Raw genomic sequence first — 22,391 nt, forward strand, 5'->3', positions numbered from 1 at the left:
TCTTGCTAGGTTGTGGGAATCCTTCTAGATCTATCTGTTATAGCAGCTGCAATTAGTGTATTAGGGATGAAAATTTGAAATCTTATAAATTATCTGCTTTGCTGCCTGCAAAAGCGAATAGGTTAGCTTTAGTAGATTGTAAGATGAACCTGCCAATTTACTGAGATCTTCCAGTTGATGAAGGATGGCTTGGAGACGATCCAGTTACAACATCTGTTCACAAAAATCAGTCACTAAGCCCAGAAATGGTAATCTAGCCAAAGTGTTAATTAAGTCTGTCTTGCACAGACTAATTCAGCTGCTAATAACTGCAGTCAAGGTACCCTTTTCAGGCAGAGAAAATGCTATCCCATGCCACATAGCACATTTACTCTGTGCCAGGACCTGGCAAACAACTGTACATTTAATGCAAAATGATTACAAATGAACAGGTTCTCTTGCTTCCTCAGCACATTCATTCAATGTATACACTTTTGTATAATCATTTTCTTTGTTACCTTTTATTCACTTTTTAAAATATTTTGAAACACACTGCAAAATTATGGTCTAGATCCTGCAGAGGTAGTCTATAATCATGTGTAACTAATATTGCATATTGTAAACCCAATTCAGCATTTGCAATTGATTACAATTCAGTTAATTCTTTCCGATGTTTCTCCTTTAGTGAAGAATAGTTCATTGGATATGTATTCTGGCTAAGTATCTATGCATACATAGATACAAAATAAAATGTATAGAAAAGTTTATTTCAGAGTGTCTTGCTATCTGCTAGCTAAATTAGTTTCCTAATTTTAAAATTAAGTGTAATTGAATTACATTTAAGATCTAAATTCAGGTTATTAAGGTGCCTTGGTTAACAAAATACATAACTGAGTAATGTAGAATTTGATGAAAACTATTTACAACTAATTAAACTCATCACATTTTTTTTCCTTTAACACTATCAGGTGGAAGAATCCTTGAAACGACTGAGGAATCCTTTACAATTACAGCTTCCAGTGCAAGAAATTAGTGACAAACATTAATTTTAAGTTTCAGCCTGTTGAGTTCCCTAAAACAAAAACCTGGACATTTTGAACCACTATATTAAAGCTGAATGTACAAGACTTTACCAAAAAAAAACAAATCATACTTTTTGTATATATCATTTCTCCCCAATATTCCAGTTTAGAAAGAATAATCATCTTAATCTTGGATGGCCAATCCGTTCTCAATAAAACAAAACAATGTTTTTAAAGGATGGTTTTATTCTGGGATTCTTATATTTGAATGTAATTTTCATAATGAGCTAAATAAAAACAGATAGTAGTTTTGGATGTCTTCTGAGTATTCTGTTTAGTTTAGGATATTTAAAAAATGTTCCTTTCACACTTGCACAAAATATCTCAATGCTGTAATTACATATGTAGCATACATAGCACCTGAAAGATTTATGAAAACAGGTTTCACAGGCACAAATTAACCTTTCTCAAATAACAAAATAAATCTGGTTTGCATGGAAAATAATGTAAATGTTTCAGTTAAGTTGCAGTAATCCACAAGTTAGCAGGAGCTGCTGAAACTGAAAGAATCACAATATCATATTGGTGGCATAATTCATTTTTCCAAAATGTTAAAGTGGGCGGAGAACATTTACGCAGTACAAACAGATTAAGAAAATGATTCTCACAAGACAATTACTATCTATGTTGAAACAAAAGTATAAAAATTTAGCCATTAGTACAAAATATCCATTATAACATCCATTATGAAATGTAAAACCTAAAGACAGCTACATTTTGATTAACTGTTCCTTTATTATCCCAATGTCAAACCTGAGCCGATTTTTAAAACTCCCTGAGCATAGCAGAATAGCTAACTATTTCAAAGGCTGTATAAAAAGTATTTCTGACTGAGTTGTTACACTTCACAGTTTTTTCAATTTTTAATGCAGAATTTGTATTTCTGTTTGCCATTTAGAATTCGGATTGTTGTCTGTGATTTTTATTGCATAGATCTGCTCATCTAATGATTTTAATTCACCATTTCCTGAAGATCTGAGTTTAAGTGTTAAGTAATAACACTAATTACTAATAACACTATATACTAATTAAACACACATTTTAAATTATCAGTACAATTCTATATGTCTATTCAGAATCAACTCTCATTGAGTTTAATGCAATTGATCTATTTTAACAGTACTGTATTATTTTGGCTTTGATTCCTGCAAAGCACACCACCGCTTCCCACCACCTATGTAGCCAAAAATAATAATTACTCCACCATGCTACTATGATTTGGGGTAAAAGTACAGTTTTTTAGTTAACATTGAAGCAAAGCAAGGGATCTGCTTTTTCCCTATAGCATTAATATCTTTGCATATATCTACACTGCGATGTGATACCTTCCTGTTAACAAGCATCAGTAATTCTGTGAATTCCAGGGAAGCACCATGCTTTTGTATCATCTCACACAGATCTTGAATATACCAAGAACCATATACAGTCTCCCGGTGGGAATAGAAACCTATTGGAAAGGGGGGGGAGAAAGAATTACATTACTGTGTCAAGAAATTAGCTTTAGTTTTCAATCTGTATGTACTAAGTAACCAAAAAAAAAATGTTGGGGAAAAGTTTGTAATTTTTAAAGCTTTTTTCAATGTGCCAGTAGCCTTGACATTTTTGTTACATTTCTAGTATTTTTGCTTGGCAAAAATAATTTGAGGATTTTTTTTACCTGTCCCAAACATCTAACGTTCCCCTTTTGTTAACTATGTTTATATAAGTAGTACTAGCTGACCCAGTTCTGCTCTATTTTACTAATAAATACTGTATCTAGTGAAGTCCAATTGTTTTCATGGTGGCCTTTGTCACACTGAACAGGGAAGCTGATAAACGGCCATAAGAAAAAGTGTTCCCAATGGCATTCTCTAAAGTGAAGTTAAAAAAGACTCGGAGTTGAAGAATCCTTACTATAGCTGGATTCATTTGGGCGTGCCAATCTACAAATTAATAACACCATTTTAGCCTATTTTGATGTGCGATCCTAACTGGTATAAGTCATTCATGAATTTGTCATTTAAATATTATCATCAAAGTTGCATTCATAAAGAGAGTATGGGCCAAATAATCACATTACTTACACTCATTGCAAGCATCTGCAACAAGGAAGTATTAGGAAGCTGGCTTTTTGCATTGCCTGGAAACCTTACATTACAGCTATATTACATTATTTGGTTGTTTGCCCCCTAGAGTTGTGTCTAGGTAGAACAGGCGGGCATATTTAATAAAAATAAATCCCTATAAAGATTTATGTCTTGTAGGTATTTAGTTTGCTATGTAGACAAGGATAGTTAATATTTGCTCTGCTGTGATGGAAAAACCAAGCATGTAATAGTGATTGTCATACCATGTGCATGAATCACACAAGTGGCAAGAAAATAGGGGCAGTCAGGAATAATACAGGTTATGTAGACAGTAAACACAAGGTCAATCAAAATGGACTCAAATGTCTATATACCAATGCACAGAGTATGAGGAATAAACAGGGAGAATTAGAAATTCAAGTAAAAGAGGGCAGATATGATATTATTGCCATTACAGAAACTTGGTGGGATGAAACTGACAAATGGAACATACAGCTAGAAGGATTTAAATTATTTAAAAGAAATAGACCAAATAAAAGAGGAGGTGGAGTTGCACTATATATAAGAAATAACTACGTCTCTACAGAAATAGAGCACAACAATAATGAGAACTATCTTGAATGCATTTGGGTCAATATTAAAGGTTGTGGGGGAAATGACATTGCCATAGGTCTATACTACAGGCCACCCAACCAAGCAGAGGAAGAAGATGAACTTTTTGCTAGTCAGCTAACTAAGGTATGTAGGAAGCACACCACAATAGTAATGGGAGATTTTAACTACCCTGACATCAACTGGGAAACAAACTCTGCACCAAGTGGAAGATCCAACAGGTTCCTAACAAACCTAGCAGACAACTTTGTTTTCCAAAAAGTAGAGAAGGAAACAAGGGGGTCAGCCATACTGGACTTAATTCTCACTAACAGAGAGGAAATGATAGAAGGTGTTGAAGCCATAGGAACCCTGGGGGCAAGTGACCATGCAATATTGGAATTCAACATTATCCAAACACAAGTAGTAGAACAAAGTCAAACTAGAGTCTTGGACTTTAAGAAAGCTAATTTCAATAAACTTAGAGAGAGCTTGGGAAAAATTCCATGGATGAGAATCCTCGAGGGGAAAACAACTCAAGAAGCTTGGGAAATTTTGAAAAATGAGATTAGAAAGCCCAGTCTAACACAATACCAATGAAGAAGAAAAACAACAGCTCCCAAAAGAAACCAGCATGGCTGCATAAACAACTATCTGACAAACTGAAAGACAAAAAAAGTAAGTATAAAAAGTGGAAGGAGGGGGACATAACTAAGGCAGAATATCAGCAAATAGCCCGAGCCTGTAAAGATGAAGTGAGGAAAGCTAAGGCTCACAATGAAGAAAGGCTTGCCACAAAAGTAAAAATTAACAAAAAAAGCTTCTTCCAACATGTTAAAAACAAGAAAAAAGTTAAGGAAACAATTGGTCCATTGCTAGGAGAAAGTGGCAAGAAGGTGACAAGCAACAGGGAGAAAGCAGAACTATTTAACTCATGTTTTGCATCTGTCTTTACACAAAGGGATAAAACAGTCCAACCTATCAAAAGCAGCACCACAAAATTAGGAACACAAATTGAAATAGGGAAGAAAATGGTAAGTGAGCACCTGTCTACCCTAGACGAGTTCAAATCACCAGGACCGGATGGATTACACCCCAGAGTTCTGAAGGAACTAGCAGACGAGATCTCAGAACCACTGAATTATATCTTTCAGAGATCCTGGAACACCGGGGAACTACCAGAGGACTGGAAAAGAGCTGATGTGGTTCCCATCTTCAAAAAAGGGAAAAAATTAGATCCAGGAAACTACAGACCTATCAGCCTAACCTCAATACCAGGAAAGATTCTGGAAAAAATAATCAAGCAACGAATTTGCGAACACCTAGAAGCAAACAAAGTAATAGCCAAAAGCCAACATGGATTTGTCAAAAACAGATCATGCCAGACTAATCTTATTGCATTCTTTGATAATGTGACAAAATTAGTGGACCAGAGGAATGCCGTTGATATAGTTTACTTGGATTTCAGTAAGGCTTTTGATAAGGTAGACCATAACCTACTACTAGATAAAGTAGAAGAATGTGGGTTAGACAGCATCACCACCAGATGGATTGGTAACTGGCTGACCAACCGCACTCAACGTGTAGTTCTCAATGGAACTGCATCTACATGGAGGGAAGTATGCAGTGGAGTACCCCAAGGCTCTGTTTTAGGCCCAGTACTCTTCAACATCTTCATCAATGATTTGGATGAGGGAATAAATGGGGAACTCATCAAATTTGCAGATGATACCAAGCTGGCAGGAATAGCCAACACTCCAGAAGATAGGCTTAAGATACAGAAGGATCTTGACAAACTTGAACATTGGGCACTATCTAATAAAATGAAATTCAATGGTGAAAAGAGTAAGGTTCTACATTTAGGCAACAAAAACGGAATGCACAGGTACAGTATAGGTGATACCTTACTCAGTAGTAGTAACTGTGAAAGGGATCTTGGAGTCCTAGTGGACAACCATTTAAATATGAGCCAGCAGTGTGCAGCAGCTGCCAAAAAAGCCAACACAGTTCTAGGCTGCATCAACAGAGGGATAGAATCAAGATCACGTGAAGTGTTAATACCACTTTATAATGCCTTGGTAAGGCCACACTTGGAATACTGCATTCAGTTCTGGTCGCCACGATGTAAAAAAGATGTGGAGACTCTAGAAAGAGTGCAGAGAAGAGCAACAAAGATGATTAGGGGACTGGAGACTAAAACATATGAAGAACGGTTGCAGGAACTGGGTATGTTTAGCTTAAGAGAAAGAAGGACTAGGGGAGACATGATAGCATTATTCCAATATCTCAGAGGTTGCCACAAAGAAGAGGGAGTCAAACTATTCTCCAAAGCACCTGAGGGTAGAACAAGAAGCAATGGGTGGAAACTAATCAAGGAGAGAAGCAACTTAGAAATGAGGAGAAATTTCCTGACAGTGAGAATAATTAATCAGTGGAACAGCTTGTCTCCAGAAGTTGTGAATGCCCCAACACTGGAAGTTTTTAAGAAGATGTTGGATAGCTATTTGTCTGAAACGGTATAGGGTTTCCTGCCTAGGCAGGGGGTTGGACTAGAAGACCTCCAAGGTCCCTTCCAACTCTACTATTGTATTGTATTGTATTGTATTGTATTATATGGAAAGCTGACACCACCCTGATGGGAAAGAAGTTCCAGTTGTGATTTACAGAATGGTAAGTGCGCTACCACTTCTTGCAGATTCAATTTCTATGCCATTTTTTATTTACTGATTAGTTTTAGGGAGATTTATTCATATTAGCTTTTTTTAAAATACAAAAGGACTTGATTGTCAGTAGCTATTCAACATATAGCATGAATAACCAATAAATAATACATCAAAACAGCTTTTCTTTAAGAAACTATTAGTTGCTTGAGGATAAACATTTTTTTCTTCTAGGACGGGTGTGAAACGCGTGTCATCACATTATGTGACGTATCGCGACTTTTCCCTTTTCCTAAAAGGGTGGGCGTGGCCAGCACGTGACGCATCCGGCCCATGGGCCGCTGAATTTGACAGCCCTGATCTAGGATAACATTTTTTTTTTTTACCTTCTGCCACAGAATAACACATGAGGAAATCAGCACTAGCAGGTAAAGAATAAACTGCAGCAGCGTCAACTTCGGTTTCATTGACAAGTGAGCGGTCTGTAACGCTATCCACCGCATCCTTAGGAAAGACCGGATCATCATGTTTATCTCCTCTGCATGCCTAAAATTGGAGATAAAAGAACTGCTAGAAATGAAATCCCGCATCTGGAATCACATCTGAAATATCAACCCTCCATTGCAGATACAGAAAAGTTCACTTAAATGATTGAATATATAATGCCTTTATGCCCTGCTATAGATACTGGATTTTCTTTTTTTAAGGTGAAGTCTTACACAAGGACCCTTGTGTAACACAAACAAAATTTAAGGTGATTCTGGCACTTCTGCCACCCACCATTTTCCCCACTACAAATTGCCAGTTATAGACACAAATTTTTGCACACTGATGGTAAATCCTTAGGGAAGTTCCTTAGGTTATATAGGTGTAAATATATGGAAGTATATCATGCTTTGACTAAATGCACCAAATGTTACACTTTATGTTTGCATTTTAAAGTGATGCTTTTAATATATGGCAGTCTTAATTTCTCTCTTTCAAGATGATTGACTTTAATCCTATATTATGAACCCATCTCACCTGAATTATGAATATTTTTGGCTTTCCTATCAGGCTACGGCATTTATCACCTCTGAACATATTGGTCAGGTCCTGCATCTGTATTTTAGCATCATAAGCGTAAATATGGTTATCTTCTCCATGGCTCAGGAAAATGCACATAAAGCAATCGGCATCTTCATGCTGCTCTTTGGACACTACAAAAATAACGATGCAATTTATCTACACAGAGAAGTTATTTTTATATTGGTGGCTATTAAAGCAGTGAGAAATTCCTTTAGCTAGCTTTCGACATAAATCAAACCAATCCAGTTCTCCCACCTTATTTTCTAAAAATTAGAGATGTGAAAATGGGAAATGAAACCTTTCAGAAAACAAATATGCTGATTTTCCCCCTAACCACCTTGTTCCGGGCCAGTTTCCCGAAGTAAATTCTCTGAACTGGTGGTGATCTAGAGTGATCCAGTCATGTCATTCCAAGCGAAACAGGCCTATTTCGATTGCAATGTGACTGAAACAGTTTAAATTATTTCCAGTTTAAACATAATTTACTTCCATAAACCACTGAATTATTGGAATAGCATAATCTGGAGAAGATTCAAGATGATTTGGAAGACCAACAGAATGCTCTCGAATTTTCCAGAACATTCTGTTTCTCAACTGGTGAATTTTGCATATCTACCTCTAAACTAAATTAGCTATAAAATTGTTTGTTAATTTTTAGTTTTAAAAATGAAAAAATCACAATGTAAAAATAAAATAGTTTTTATAAAAACTTAAAATGTCAACACTGACTTATCAGCATAAACATATACTGTATTTTTCGGAGTATAAGATGCACCAAGATTTTGAAAAGGCAAATTAAAAAAAAAAGTTTTTGCACACTGCAGACCTCTCGAAAATGGGCCCTTTTTGTCAAAACGGGAATGCATAGCCTTCAGGAGGCTTATAGAGTGCTCCTGAGGGGTGGGGGCCCCAAAAGCAAGCAAAAAATGGCTGGTTTTCACTATTTGTTGCCCTCCCCAGCCCCCAGAGTACTCTGGAAGCCTCCTAAAGGCTATGCACGGCCGTTTTTGCAAAGGGGGCAGGGTTTCAGAAGCCAAAAATGCTGTATTCTGTGTATAAGATGTACCCAGATTTTCACACTCTTTTGAGGGAAAAAGGTGCGACTTACACTCTGAAAAATAAGGTAATTCAATAGTTAATAACAAACATGGTTCCGGTTCCGGTTGTAGGATGCGTCGGGTGTGCTTCACTAGCCCCACGCGCTCTTGGTGGGCTCCCCCTGATTGGGGGGGCACAGGGTGCCTCGTAGGGGTCCCTGCTGAGGGGGCGGCTAGCTGGGGGTCCTCTGCGTCAGCAGCGACCGCGGGGGGGCTCCCTGCATTGCCCTAGGCACCAGGAGCTCTGGAATGAAATCACACTCATAGCAAGCAGCAGATGAATACTCTGCTGCAATTGTGAAAATGAGGCGATGATCTGACTTTTTTGAAAACTTTGAAAACTTTTGGTTTGTTGCCTTCTGATCCCGGTGCTGGCAAGGCAAGATGGCACACCTCCGCTGTCCTCATGTACTCTGAAACTTGACTCCACCCACAGAAACTGCTGGCATTTTGTCTTTGTCTCCGTAACACTCAGAGATATCTCTTGATATACTATACTCTGGACTTGGAACAATGGATTTTATTGCCTGGATTTGAACTATAGAAAAGGTCTTTATTTGCCTGGACTGCCTGCCTCGTGATCTCTCTTGGCTATCCACTTTTACAGTTGCCTTCTTACTGTATTGACACAGACATCTCTGAGCTCTCTTTACCAAAATGGCACCGAAAAGACCACCACCTGGGAAACCAGGCTTTGCTGGTTCTGCCCCAGCATCTTCAACGTCCAGCCCCAGCGGGCAACAGACACTAACATCTCTGCTTCAGCCAAAGCCCCCGGAGGAGGACCTAACCCAACAGATGCTCCAAAAGATCTTAAAGGGGCAGGAGGAATTGAAGAATCAACTAAAAGAAATGAACAAACAGCTCAGAGAAAGTCAAAACCGAACGGCTCAAAATATGCAAAGACTGGAAGTTTTGGAGGAGGGGATGACTGAGATGAGGGGGAAGGTGAGGGGGGTCCAGAGAGGAAATCAAGAACTTGAGAACCATCAGATAAAAATGGAGTTTGAAAGGATGTCTTTTTTCCTTAGATTTCAAAATGTAATTGAGGCTGATGATGAAGATTTGAGGGAAATTATGACAAAGTTATTGGCTGAATATATTAAAAAAGACAGACAACAGCTGAGATGGGATATTGACCTGGTCTATAGAGTCAATTCAGCTTATGCTAGAACACATAATGTTCCAAGGGAGGTTCACATTAAATTTCTTAGAAAGACTACAAGAGATGAGATTCTGAGTGCACAAAGGGGGCAAGTGTTAAAATACAAGGATAGAGAGATAGTCATCCTGAAACAAATCCCAAAGAAAGTTAGAGATAAAAGAAAAAAATATTCGCTTTTAGCGAAGAAATTATACCAGAAAGGGGTTTGGTTTCGGTGGCTTCTGCCAGAAGGTATGCTGATATTCTGGGAGGACACTAGAGTTAGAATTAACACAACTATGGAGGCTGAGGCCTTCATGGAAAAAAATAAAGTGCTCCTAGATAAAACTGATGATACCACACGGGATACACAGGACACGGGAGGTGCCGGAGCCTTGCTGGTGGGGGGAGAAGAGGCAACACCGAGAAAACTTAGATCACAAAAGTGAATTAGAAAAATAATGCAATTGCTAATACAGAGATTTTTTTCTGTTTGATATAAAATAGATTGAAATTACTTGAAGATATAAGGTAAAAATATGCTGTCAAAATATTGCTAAGTAGTAATTACTTAATGTATTAATAAGTGAAAGTTATGAGAATTGGGGGGAGTGCCATTTCCTGCATAATGTAGCTGTCAAAATTTGTAACCTTATCCACTATCCCCTTTCCTGAAATTTTTTGTAAAACCAATAAAAAAATTTGTTAAAAAAAAATAGTTAATAACAAACATGATCAGAGGAATGTGAATAGCTTTAACAGACCAGGTCTGGGAAGAAAAAAAAACATAGCAAGTAGGCAGATCTTTCTATCTGGTTGGCTCTCCCACAGTTCAATAAATTAAATCTTAACGAGAATTATTTTCTTCACTAGGAACATTAATATTAAAAATTTTACCAATAAAATATAACTACTAGCCAAGCATCTACAGCAAATAAACTTGCTTTACCTACCATTATAAATGTTTTCCAATACTTCTTCTGCTTTAAGGTCATCAAAACATCTCACTTCAAATCCAAGTTCAGTCAAGCTATTTTAAAAAGAACAATATTTCACTCTAGGATCATATTAATATATTCTTAATAACTCACAAATTAATATTTAGATCTCTGAGAGGATGCAACATTATCTAACCAGTCAGCTTTAGAAATTTACCGAAACATCACTTTCCACATTCTTACACTAGTAGTAGTCCAGAAAAAAGAAGAATCTACCTTTTCAGTCCACAGAATCAGATTGGGTTTCAAATTAAAATATAAATGCAACTAAAACACACAACTATATTAAGAAGATACAATACTTAATATCAGTAATATTCTATCTGTAACCTTTAAAAAAAACCTAACTTTTAAAATCTGTACTTCTTGACATAGTTAGTACAGTTAGGATTAGAATAATATTTTGTGAAAAGAATTCTACAAGTTGTGTCTTTCATTGCCTTATTCACCCGCTTAATATCTCAGCAAGTGAGCTTCTGAAACATTGACCAGGAATATTTAAAGACGTGATATTTCACACAACCTGTGCTCATGTCCTGATTTATAATGAAATTGCACAACTATTCACACTGTTCTAATAAAATAAATAGCATTCATATAGATATTTAGCATCAGCCTATAATACTGTAAATCAGAGGTATGTTTGAGATTCCTTCAACATTTTCTAGTAATCCTACATTGCAAAAGCCATTCTTTATCATAAAGACATACGGTTTCTGCTTCATTTCTCCTCCATTGCTCCATTATCTTTAGAATGTGAAGTCACAGAAAGAGAAGTTGGGTGTGTTCCATAGGCCATTTTTAATCTATTTAAGATTAGCTGATAACCGGGCATTGTCCAGGTACTTATTTATTGGGGGGAAATGTCGGGACCAAATGTAATTTCTAATGTTGGATTTTCCTCCTTACCAGAGGGAGCCCCCTTGTGGAGTACTGTGAAGTCGTTACCATGGCAATTCCACTGCACTGTACAGTAGAAGCCAGTATGGCACAACAGTCTGTATCTTAACAGAGTACACATCCTGAGGGGTATTAGGGGTGTCTAAGCCCCAGTGTTTTTCTCCAGAGGGTAAGTCATCTGTGTACCAATTTTGGTTGAAATTGCTCGAGGCATTCCAGAGTTATGCTGGAACATACACACACACACACACAGCTGTTTTTATAGAGAGATATATAGCCATGAACAATAGAGTCCAAGTTAAAAAAAAACCCACAGCTGGGTTGTGCCAGACATGCGAACATAGGGTTGATTCTGCAGATGTAAAGTCTGAAACAAACTCTAACCATCCTGAGTACCAGAACTGACCTGAGCTCAAAGTTGTTCCATTCTGGGGACCATTTTCCTGAGAACTTTCTCCCAAACAGTGTATGAATGAAAGAGGATATACTAAAATAGTATTTTTTAAATGGTGCTAACTTTAAAATCTGGATTTCAACTTCCAGAATTCCCCAGCCAATCTGGTATCGGGGGAATTCTGAGTGTTGAAATTCACACATTTTAATGTTAACAAATTTGAGAAAAATTGTAGTAAAGAATACAAATAGTTCTCAATTTACAACCAATATCGAGCCCAAAATTTTCATGGCTAAGCAAAATAGTCATTAAGCACGTTTTGCCCCAAGTTTTATGAACTTTCTTGTCACAGTTGTTAAATGAATTGCTGCACTGTTAAGTTAGTAAGACGGTTGTTAAGTGAGTCTGGCTTCCCTACTGACTTTGTTTGTCAGAAGGTCGCAACAGGTGGCCGCGGGAACAATTCAACTGTCATAAATATGCCAAACATCAAAATTTTGATCACATGACCATGGGGATGCGACAATGCTCCTAAATGTGAAAAATTGTCATGTAACTTTTTTCAGTGCTGTTGTAACTTCAAATGGTCACTAAATGAATGGTTGTAAATCGAGGACTATCTACAGATGAGGGTTTTCTGTCTGATCTTGCTTTGTGATGGAAAATGTCAACTTCAGTTTAGGATTGCCATTTATTTCAGTAAGTATATTAATTGAAGCAACAGAAGTTATTTTGCTGGTAATTAAAGGGATGGGACTTAATTTATTGAATAACCGAGAATCAGAAATCTGTTGCAAATCAGCCAAAGAACAACTATCCTGATTGATGTCAAAGCCATTCCTGTTATAAAAATTGCAAAATTCTTTACCTATATCATAAAGAACTGAAAGTCTGCGCTACCTCAGCACACATGGAATATTTTCTCCCTTCACACACACAATTTCTTTAAAAATGGAAGCCGTTTTTGAAAAGTTATTGGATTGGTCTTCTTCAGTGTAAAAGAAAATACACCAAACAATAATGATTTCTTTACCTGCGGTTCAGATTATCTCGGTCAGCATAAGTACCACGTCTGTCTGGTAACATTAAGTGCCAGAAAAACCTCTCATGATTGAAGACCAAAGCAAGTCCTCTTCTCTTGTGTTTCATTTTGTATTCCACAGATGGATCAAAGAGCTGGCTGATCCTGCAAAAAAAAAAAAAGGTAGCCCAGTTTTATAAACTTAGGTCTTTCTCGTTCATATAAACACATCTGTATGTTTAAGCAAGTCAAGGGTTAGGAGTCAAAGAACTGTACAATTAGTGCATATCTTATATAATTTAATTTGATTACAAGAAGGATATCCTTTACCATTATAGGTACATTTTTGGTACCTGTCTACCTACCTACCAATCATATTATTCCCATTTAGGATAAGCAGCATTATACAGAGTATAAAAAGGCAAATGGAATATTAAGCCAAAGAAATTAAAGAAAACGAAAAGTACTACAGCTAAAACTACATCATATCCACACAATTCATTATACCTTTTCATACCTTTCTGTCCTTGGAAACTATGCTTCTTTCTACCATATTCTTACTTTGTTTCACATGTAGCCTTTTGCTCTTTAACTTTGCCAATTGCCTCTTTTTAGGATCGTAACTCCATGCAACCATGGTTTTCTTAGACTTTTTATGATTTCCTTCATGTATTTGTTTAGTGATTTGATTTTGGTTCATTCTCTTTATGTGTTCAAATAATTTAAATACACTTTCATAAAGGCATTCAGTTTTGTATTCTATCCACATTCATTCATTGAGTCTGTGGCCCAAAGGTATCCATCAAATTTAAGATGGTTAAGGATGGATTTGAATATTAGTCTCTATGATCTTGGTCCAATACCTTAACCAGTACCTCATATTGACTCTTTCCCTGTCCTTATTTGGCAATGAATTACAGACAGTTTTCTTACTCTGAAGATTTACATGGTTTTTTATTATTATCTTTATTGAATAATGTACAAATTCTATTTTCTCTGACTTGTTTATTGCTCACTGGTATTTATCACTATTCTTCAGTTGTATTTAATATGTAAATAACACTGCAAGAACCATAGCCTTAAGGTGACACATTTTTTTTCAATCAACAAGCTAGTGCCAAGTGTACAATTTAACTCGGAAATTTCTGGTTATGATTATTTTTTTTTTCAAATAAATTTAGGAATAATTCAAGAACAAAGCACACGTGAAGGAAACGGAAAAGAAATTAAGAATACAGGTAAAACACCTTTTCTGTTTGGCTTCAGACATCTGATTTGAAGCAAGATTTGATTTCAAAGTTTTTATAAAGTCTCACTTTGGAAGTTGCATTTGAAAAAGAAGGTCATGCATTAGCAAATCAATTTCAAGCACTCAAAAATCAAAATACTTGTATCCAATGGGGGGGGAAGTGAAACTTCGATGGATAGCTGTAATTTTAAAAGGAATCTGATTTGGTTACAAAATCAATTATCTATCTAGATTAGCTAAAATGGTTATTTTCATTGTAAGCTTCTTGGAGAAGAGCCATACAAGATCCACAAATAATTATGATGGTTGTAAGACAAAAAACACTGCAAACTCTGACTCAGAAAAGATTACCTTTCACCAAGGGCGTCTTTTTCAGTGACGTTGTGCTGTTCATCTGTAAATAGAAAACAATTCAATCATAAATAAATCAAAATAATTTAACTTCCACATGATAAAAAATGTGCAAGTGTAGGTAATACATTTACTTGTTAACTCTATTTTTAAAATATACTTTAAATACCCATGTTTTTCTGAAAATAAGACGGGGTCTTATTTTCTTTTGACCCCTGAAATAAGCACTTGGCTTATTTTCAGGGAGGTCTTATTATTTTTGAGGTGCGGGAGGCGGTGAGCGTGGTCACCTCATGGCTGCTGCTATGTTGCAATATTTTCAGGGAGGGCTTATTTTTTAGGGGGAGAGCTTATTTTAGCACATGCGCTCAAAAGCCCAATTGGGCTTATTATCCGGGGAGGTCTTCCATTATTTTCAGGGAAACGGTATGTTTTCATTGAAAATGCATTTTTTCTTAGGGAAACTTATTTTAGGAAATCCATAAAATAAAAAATGTAAATGATCAAAAAAATAAGGACACAAACTTAGATCTGACCCGCGTCGCCACCCTGGAAACAGCAAAGGACCGGCCCGCTGTACAGGAGGTTGCAGGAGACCATCGCAGCCGAAAACGGAGATTGGGAGCCCGTTTTCACTGGCAGAGCACTTGAGCTGCCACAGGAGCCCAGCACAAGTGATGTATAGCTGGCCAGGCCCCGCCCCGACAACCCCGCCCCCGAGGTCAAACACAACTTTGATGCAGCCCTCAATGAAATCGAGTTTGAAATCCCTACTTTAAGGAGAAAATAAATTAAAAGCAGAAATTTCAGAGAGAAATTTCAGCTTAGGAAGTCTCATTTGTGAGTATCTGTGACAATCCAAAACATCAGTGGTGAACGAATCTTTCCAGATGCTAATTTTTGTGTGCTATTGGGCCGCAACAGTTACTGAATTCAGAGGATCACCATGACCGTGCCATGTAAACATAAACATTCGTCATAATTTTGGGCTGGTTTCAATCTTTTGCTTTTTTTTCTATTATTTTGCAATTTAGAAAGTTTTAATTGTCAATTATATTTTTTAAAAAAAATGCTGGGTATCTTACCTTTGCATTGCAGTATGTTCTTGCTGTCCACATGGATTTCTACAGTAGAAAACAATACAATGAGCATCTCTCTTATAAACCATGTTCAAACTCAATTGCAAAAGAAAAAAAGGCAGGACTCAATATTTACAGCAATATACCAAATGTATTTCATAACTGAGGCATATTGCAATACATTACAATATAATCAGCAACACGAGTTAATCAGCAACACAAGTTAATCACTTAAAGCTTTTTCTCCAAAGGTTTTTCAGTCTTCTCAATGTTCTTATGAAGATTGACAAGCAAAAAAGAACAGCATTGCTGCTTTTGTACATTCTTACACGTGCATTCTTAATTATGAACATGAATCATGGCATTTCAAATCAGAACTAGAAAGTTATAGTAAATCTATACTGACTGGTCATAAAGCCGAGGGCTAAGTGTATGATTGTAATATAAATTGTACATTTATTCTAAATATTATATGGTTGTAAATGTATTATTACAAATCTTGAAACATTACTGTGTATTGTTCAGATACAATGATATTTATGCAATATTATGTAACTATTGATAGTCTATTGTTTGTGTAACGTAATGCATTGGAAATAAGGAGAAATAAATATTCTGTCAATATTAATTACAATTTAAGATGTTATTACAAGCATAAGTTACAGGTAGTCCTCGACTTACAACAGTTCATTTAGTGACAGTTCAAAGTTATAATAGCGCTAAAAAAGTGATTTAAGACTGCTCTTCTCACACTTACGACCATTGCAGGATCCCTATGGTCATATGGTAAAAATTCAGATACTTGGCAACTGACTCATACTTATGATAGTTGCAGTGTCCCAGGATCATGTGACCTTCTGACAATCAAAGTTTATGGGGAAGTCAAATTCATTTAACAACCATGTTACTAACTGAGTAATTGCACTGATTCACTTAACAACTGTCGAGGATTACCTGTATTTGACCTTTTCATCCAAAATTGAACATAACATTAGAAAAAACAACTCAGATTGCATCAGAAAAGTATGAGATAAACAATAAGGGTTTCAATTCTGAGCAGATTACTTGTTGTATAGTTGTGTTATACATACATACATGCTTTATGTACATATATACATTATGTGTGTGTGTGTGTGTGTGTGTATATATATATACACATACATACATACATACATACATACACATACACACATACATACACACATACATATATACATACATACTTATAGATATATGTATGTACATATAGATATATAAACACACAGGTATTTAACACACTTACATATAAACTATACAACATATAATGACAGAAAATAAAACATGACAGTGCATAGTTACCAGAATGCTAACATAATAAATTTGTCTCATGGTGGATGTTGGGTGGGACTGGAATTTCGGCCAAGAAAACCACAACCTTAGAATTTGCATGTGAAAGTTGTTTGGATAGTAACCTGTTCTGACCCTCCCCCCCCCCCTCTCGTATACCAAGTCACTCCGAAACAAAGTTTCTGCAAGATGTTTTATTACATACAGTTTCAACCTTGACAGCAATCCAGCCTGCCAAGGTCCAGATAACAAATTGGTAGCAATCCAGGTACAGCGAACACTTTGGCAGCAATCCAATCTGCCAAGATCCAGATAACACTTTGGGCAGCAATCTTAAACCTTAAATAGCCTTGAGAGGAGCCTGATTACGATCACCTGCATCCAATCATCTCTTGTAAGTGCGTAGCTGGTTTCTACGTCTATCAGCTCTCCGTTGCCGAGCATCTAGAAACCATTCCGTTTCCTCCCCACTGCTCCAAGGCATGACATCAGGAGCACATTCCCTTGTCTCCTCCCCACTGGCCCAAGGCTCAGGTGCCTCCTGGTGGCCAACCAGCCTCTCTGCGTCCTGCTCAGAGTCGGAACCCTGTCCAGGGTCTTCCACATCCTCCAGAGCTGACTCATAGGGACTCTCGCTGTCGGAGTCTGGTGGCAGCTCCAACGGCTCCTACTGGGCCGCAACAGTAACCCAGCCCTGTTTCTTGAGAACAGTAGAAGTGCATTATGGAGACTACAGCATGATTTAGGGCAGTGTAATTTCCTGCTGGCTTTAGGAGAGAACACAGCAAGCAACTGTGTGACTGATGCCTCATTAGCCAGTTTATTGGCAGGAAAAGGGGGCTGATTTACTGAATCCTAGAAAGTGGATAGGAGTATGAATTCATCACTAAGTACATTAAGGTGGCCTCTTTGACAGCTTTGATACTTTTTCTGTCACTTGACTCAAGAGGAATTTGCTCCCTACTCAGCAGATAGGAAAGAGAGGTGTGTTTGTGTTTTCTATGTAGCATTTTGGGAAATATCCCTCCCTATTCCCAGGAAAAGAGAACTGTGTTACAGCAGGATGAATTAGAACTGCTATACTGACTCAGAAGTTCAGAGAGGGAGAGACAAAATTTCAAGGTGCCCTGATAACACTCAATGTGTTTTATATTATGAAATGGGTGGATACTGTACCACAATCGAGAGTCTAGATTGTGGTACAATATCCACCCATTTCATAATTCTAGAGCAGGGGTGTCCAAACTTGAGAACTTTAAGACTTGTGGACTTCAACTCCCAGAATTCCCCAGCCAGCATCCCCAGCCAGCATGGCTGGCTGGGGAATTCTGGGAGTTGAAGTCCACAAGTCTTAAAGTTCCCAAGTTTGGACACCCCAGTTCTAGAGCATGGCTCTCCAACCTTTTGGTTTGCCTGAGAGAAAAAGGAATCATCTTGGGCCGTATAAAATATATAATTAAATGTGTGGGCTACAGGTTGCCTGATCTAGACCAATATTCTGCTTGGACAATGTACAAGCAGAAATATAATGATAGATTTTGCACTTGTTAGACAAGTGTTATTGTCAATATGGGGTAATGAATGAATGCTTTTCTAGTGCCAACAGTTGATTTGCTCCTGTTTAAAAAGGCAATTCCTTCCTCTTAGCATTGAGATGATTTGAGTTGGCACTGCAATCAAATTATAGCATTTAATTTCGGATTTAAAATGGGGAGGGAGGGGGATCTCTTCCGACCAAGCCTCCATTCTCAAATACTCCGCTGCCTGTCCTCGGGAGTGACAAGTTATAGTACAAGGCACGCAGCTACTGTACGCTCGAGTAGTAAGCGCTGCGACGCGGCAGCCACGCTCCAAGTAAGTTAATGAGGCGGAACAAAGGAAAGGCAGGAAGAGGAGCGAGAACAAAGGAAAGGTGGCCTGCCATAAAAGCAGCCCGCGGACAGCAAGCCAGTCGGAGCCGCGCACCTTCAGCGACCAGAAGCCGGAGGAGACAAAGAAGAGCAGAACCAAAAAGCTGCCTGCGGGTGCGCTTGAAATCACAAAACTGGATCTTTTATTCCAAGCAAAGATGGAGAACGCCGGTCCCCAGGGGCTGGGTTGTTTTTTCTCCCTGCATTTCAGCTGTACACCAGCTACGGGAGGCGCTTTGGAACTAAGGCTCCCTTCATCCCGATCTCTCGTAAAGTACTTACTCCGTGGCTGTCTGTCTGTCTGTCTGTCTTCGTACAACTCTTTCCACCAAGTTGGAGTAAGGACCTAGCAGCTGCCCTTGCCTGACCTGCACTTCATTCCTTTCAATTTCGGTTCGGGGGTTGCGTGGCACCCTGAGCAAACCCAGCTCAGACCACGAAGGGTTCAAGGACTTGTGCCACGGAGTGGCTCAGTCGCCAGGTTAAGCGTGCTGTGTGAATGCAAACCTTGCGTGCCCTTATTGCTTCCCTGAAAGGAAAGCCGCGTGTTGAGATGCCTTGGGTCGGGCTCCGTCTACCCAGCTTTTTGGCCTGGGGCGCCGTTTCAACCGAAGGCATCCACCCACGCGTGGCTGGGAGAACCCGTCTGTCGCCGCCGGCAAGCCGTTTTAGGGTGCTCAGCCGGAGCGAGAGTGGCCCCTAAGCTCTACCAAGATCAAGCCGCAGATGAGCCTTCCTGCCGCCGAAGCCTCCAGCCCCTTCGGTTCAAAATTCGTTTCGCTCGGAGCGGCTGCTGCAGCCCTTTTCTGCGCCTACCTGAGGACTTGTTGCCACTTTTCAGCTTCTTAGCGTGTGCCATGGCTGCGCTTCGGCTCCCGCACTGCCTCCAGACCGTCTCCCGACGGTGTTATCACCCACAGTCCTCCCCCAACTCCTCCAGTTGCCTAAATGGAAGACAGCCGCCCGCCTCCGCCCGCCCTCTTCTCCTCCCCTGCGAAAGGGGCGCCTCCTCCTCCTCAACTCTTCCTGCTTGCTCTTATCAGGGCTGGCCGGGCTGAGCGCTGGTTTCAGTTCTCCAAGGACAGGCCCGGCCCTCTGCTTTAGTCTGGGAGGAGTAGGAGAAACTCAACGAGGCAGGAGGTTTGCGGAGAGTAATAAACACGCCTTGCCGCTTCCTATAATAAAGAAGCAAAGGAGGCTGGGATAGCCTGAAGGGAGAAAGTGATCCGTCTGAGGACATCGACTCAAGGTCCCCAAAGAGCTAGCAGACTTTCCATAAGAACCTCCTTGTGCTTTTAAAGCTGGCAAAGTGAAGGGTTTTCACAAATCCATTCAGGATTTGCATGGGACTGGTTGGGGTAGATTGCAAGGGTGACACCGAAATATGATTTTATCATATTTTATCTACATCTTAAATTATTGTATTCTATTCTATTCCAATTTCATTTTAGACTTGTGTTTCATTCCAATTCTATTTTAGATTGTATTTTATTCCAATTCCATTTTAGACTGTATTTTATTCCAATTTTATTTTAAATTGTATTTTATCAAATTCCATTTTATATTGCTTTTATCAATTTGTTTCCAGAACTTTGCACTTTGATAAGGCCAAAAAGGGCTAATCAGTAAAGACTCATTTAGGATTTATGACCCATTTCTGTAATCTTGAGCTGGTTTCCAATATTTAGGCGTACTGATCTAATACGGGCTGTAAAAGTACTTTCTTTTTATACATAGATAACGATTTTATTAGTTTATAAGGTAAGCAGGTTATGTGCTTTGGCTATTTTCCTTTGTGACAGGAGGCAAGCTTGCTTCCTACCAATAATGAGCCAAGACATGCTGAAGGCCTTGTTAAAATTAGGAGATAATTTACTTTACTTTACTTTACTTTTATTTAATTTATAAACCGCGCCCTCTCCCAGAAGGGACTCGGGGCGGTGTACAGTCATATTAAAACAACAATATAAATACATAAATATAGATAAATATAGATATAGATGTAGATGGAGGAGGTAACATATAGACTGAACAGTAATAATTAAAATTAAAGATACATTAAAAACTACCCCTAAAAAACTACCCCAGAATAGAATGTTTGCCAGGAGGTTAAAATGGGACTATAAATCGGCTAGGCCAGCTAATTGGAACAGGTGGGTCTTGAGTTTCTGTCGGAAGGAGCGGAGGTCGGTAGTGGTTCTGATATCGGGGGGAGGTCATTCCAGAGGGTTGGGCCCATCACAGAGAAGGCTCTACTCCTGGGCGCCGCCCGTTGGCATTACTTAGTGGACGGCACCCGGAGGAGTCCCTTCCTGTGGGAGCGAATTGGTCGCAGGGATGTATGAGGTAAAATGCAATCCCGCAGGTAACTAGGTCCTGTGCCATGGAGTGCTTTAAAGATGGTAATCAACACCTTGAAACGCACCCGAAAAACCACAGGCAGCCAGTGCAGCTCGCGCAAGAGAGGTGTTATGTGGGAGTACCTGGTACTCCCCATGATAGCCCGCGCGGCCGCATTCTGAACTAGCTGTAGTCTTCGGGTGCATCTCAAGGGGAGCCCCATGTAGAGAGCATTGCAGTAGTCCAGACGAGACGTCACCAGCGCATGAGTGACTGTGCGTAGGGCATCCCGGTCCAATAGGGGGCGCAATTGGCGCACCAGGCGGACCTGGTGGAACGCCCCCCTCGCCACGGCTGCCACATGGTCATCCATCAACAGCCACTCCGTCTTGGAGGGGTTGAGCCTGAGTCTGTTGTCCCCCATCCAGACCCGAACGGCTTCCAAGCACCGGGACATCATTTTGATGGCCTCGTTGGGGTGGTTTGGGGTGATGTACAGCTGCGTATCATCAGTGTACAGGTGGTATCCGACCCCAAAACCATGGATGATCTCACCTAGCGGCTTCACATATGTGTTGAACAGGAGGGGCGAGAGGACCGACCCCTGCGGCACCCCACAAGTGAGCGGCCTCAGGGTCGACCTCTGCTCCCCTGCCAACACACATTGCATCCGGTCGGAGAGGTAGGAGCAGAACCACCGCAAGACGGTGCCCCCTACTCCCACCCCCTCCAGCCGGCGCAATAGGATACCATGGTCAATGGTATCAAAAGCCGCTGATAGATCTAATAGGACCAGGATAGAGGAACAACCCCTATCTCTGGCCCTCCAGAGATCATCCACCAACGCGACCAAGGCCATCTCTGTGCTGTGACCGGGCCGGAAGCCGGACTGGCGCAGGTCTAGATGGTCGGTTTCCTCCAGGTGATGTGGGAACTGTTGTGCCACCACACTCTCTACAACCTTCGCTAAGAAGGGAAGGTTGGAGACGGGACGATAATTAGCTAGCTCCACCGGGTCCAGGGAAGGCTTCTTGAGTAAGGGCCTCACCACCGCCTCCTTCAAGGCGGCCGGTAAGGACCCCTCACCCAGTGAAGCGTTCACTAGACCCAGGAGCCAGCCTCGTGTAACCTCCCAG

General features: G+C 39.4%; 2 protein-coding genes across 2 annotated transcripts in view; one reads left to right on the forward strand and one right to left on the reverse strand.

Moving 5' to 3' along the window:
- Nucleotides 1-1,316, forward strand: part of MCUB (mitochondrial calcium uniporter dominant negative subunit beta) — a 55,101-nt gene extending 53,785 nt beyond the window's left edge. Inside the window, exon 8 of the mRNA XM_081959601.1 lies at nt 948-1,316. Coding sequence (XP_081815727.1) covers nt 948-1,025 — 78 coding nt within the window. The 3' untranslated portion in view covers nt 1,026-1,316. The remainder of the gene's footprint in view (nt 1-947) is intronic.
- On the reverse strand, nt 1,228-19,889 carry CASP6 (caspase 6). Its single transcript, XM_081959602.1, has 8 exons — nt 19,732-19,889; nt 15,686-15,724; nt 14,601-14,643; nt 13,013-13,165; nt 10,641-10,717; nt 7,402-7,577; nt 6,765-6,924; nt 1,228-2,508 (listed from the first exon to the last, which is right to left on the reverse strand). The coding sequence occupies exons 1-8, from the start codon at nt 19,772-19,774 to the stop codon at nt 2,273-2,275; spliced, it is 927 nt and encodes a 308-aa protein (XP_081815728.1). The 5' UTR covers nt 19,775-19,889; the 3' UTR covers nt 1,228-2,272.
- Between the last annotated feature and the right edge of the window lie 2,502 nt (nt 19,890-22,391).

The sequence above is a fragment of the Natrix helvetica genome (assembly GCF_964273705.1).
Source record: "Natrix helvetica genome assembly, chromosome: 7".
In the NCBI taxonomy this organism is placed as follows: domain Eukaryota; kingdom Metazoa; phylum Chordata; class Lepidosauria; order Squamata; family Natricidae; genus Natrix; species Natrix helvetica.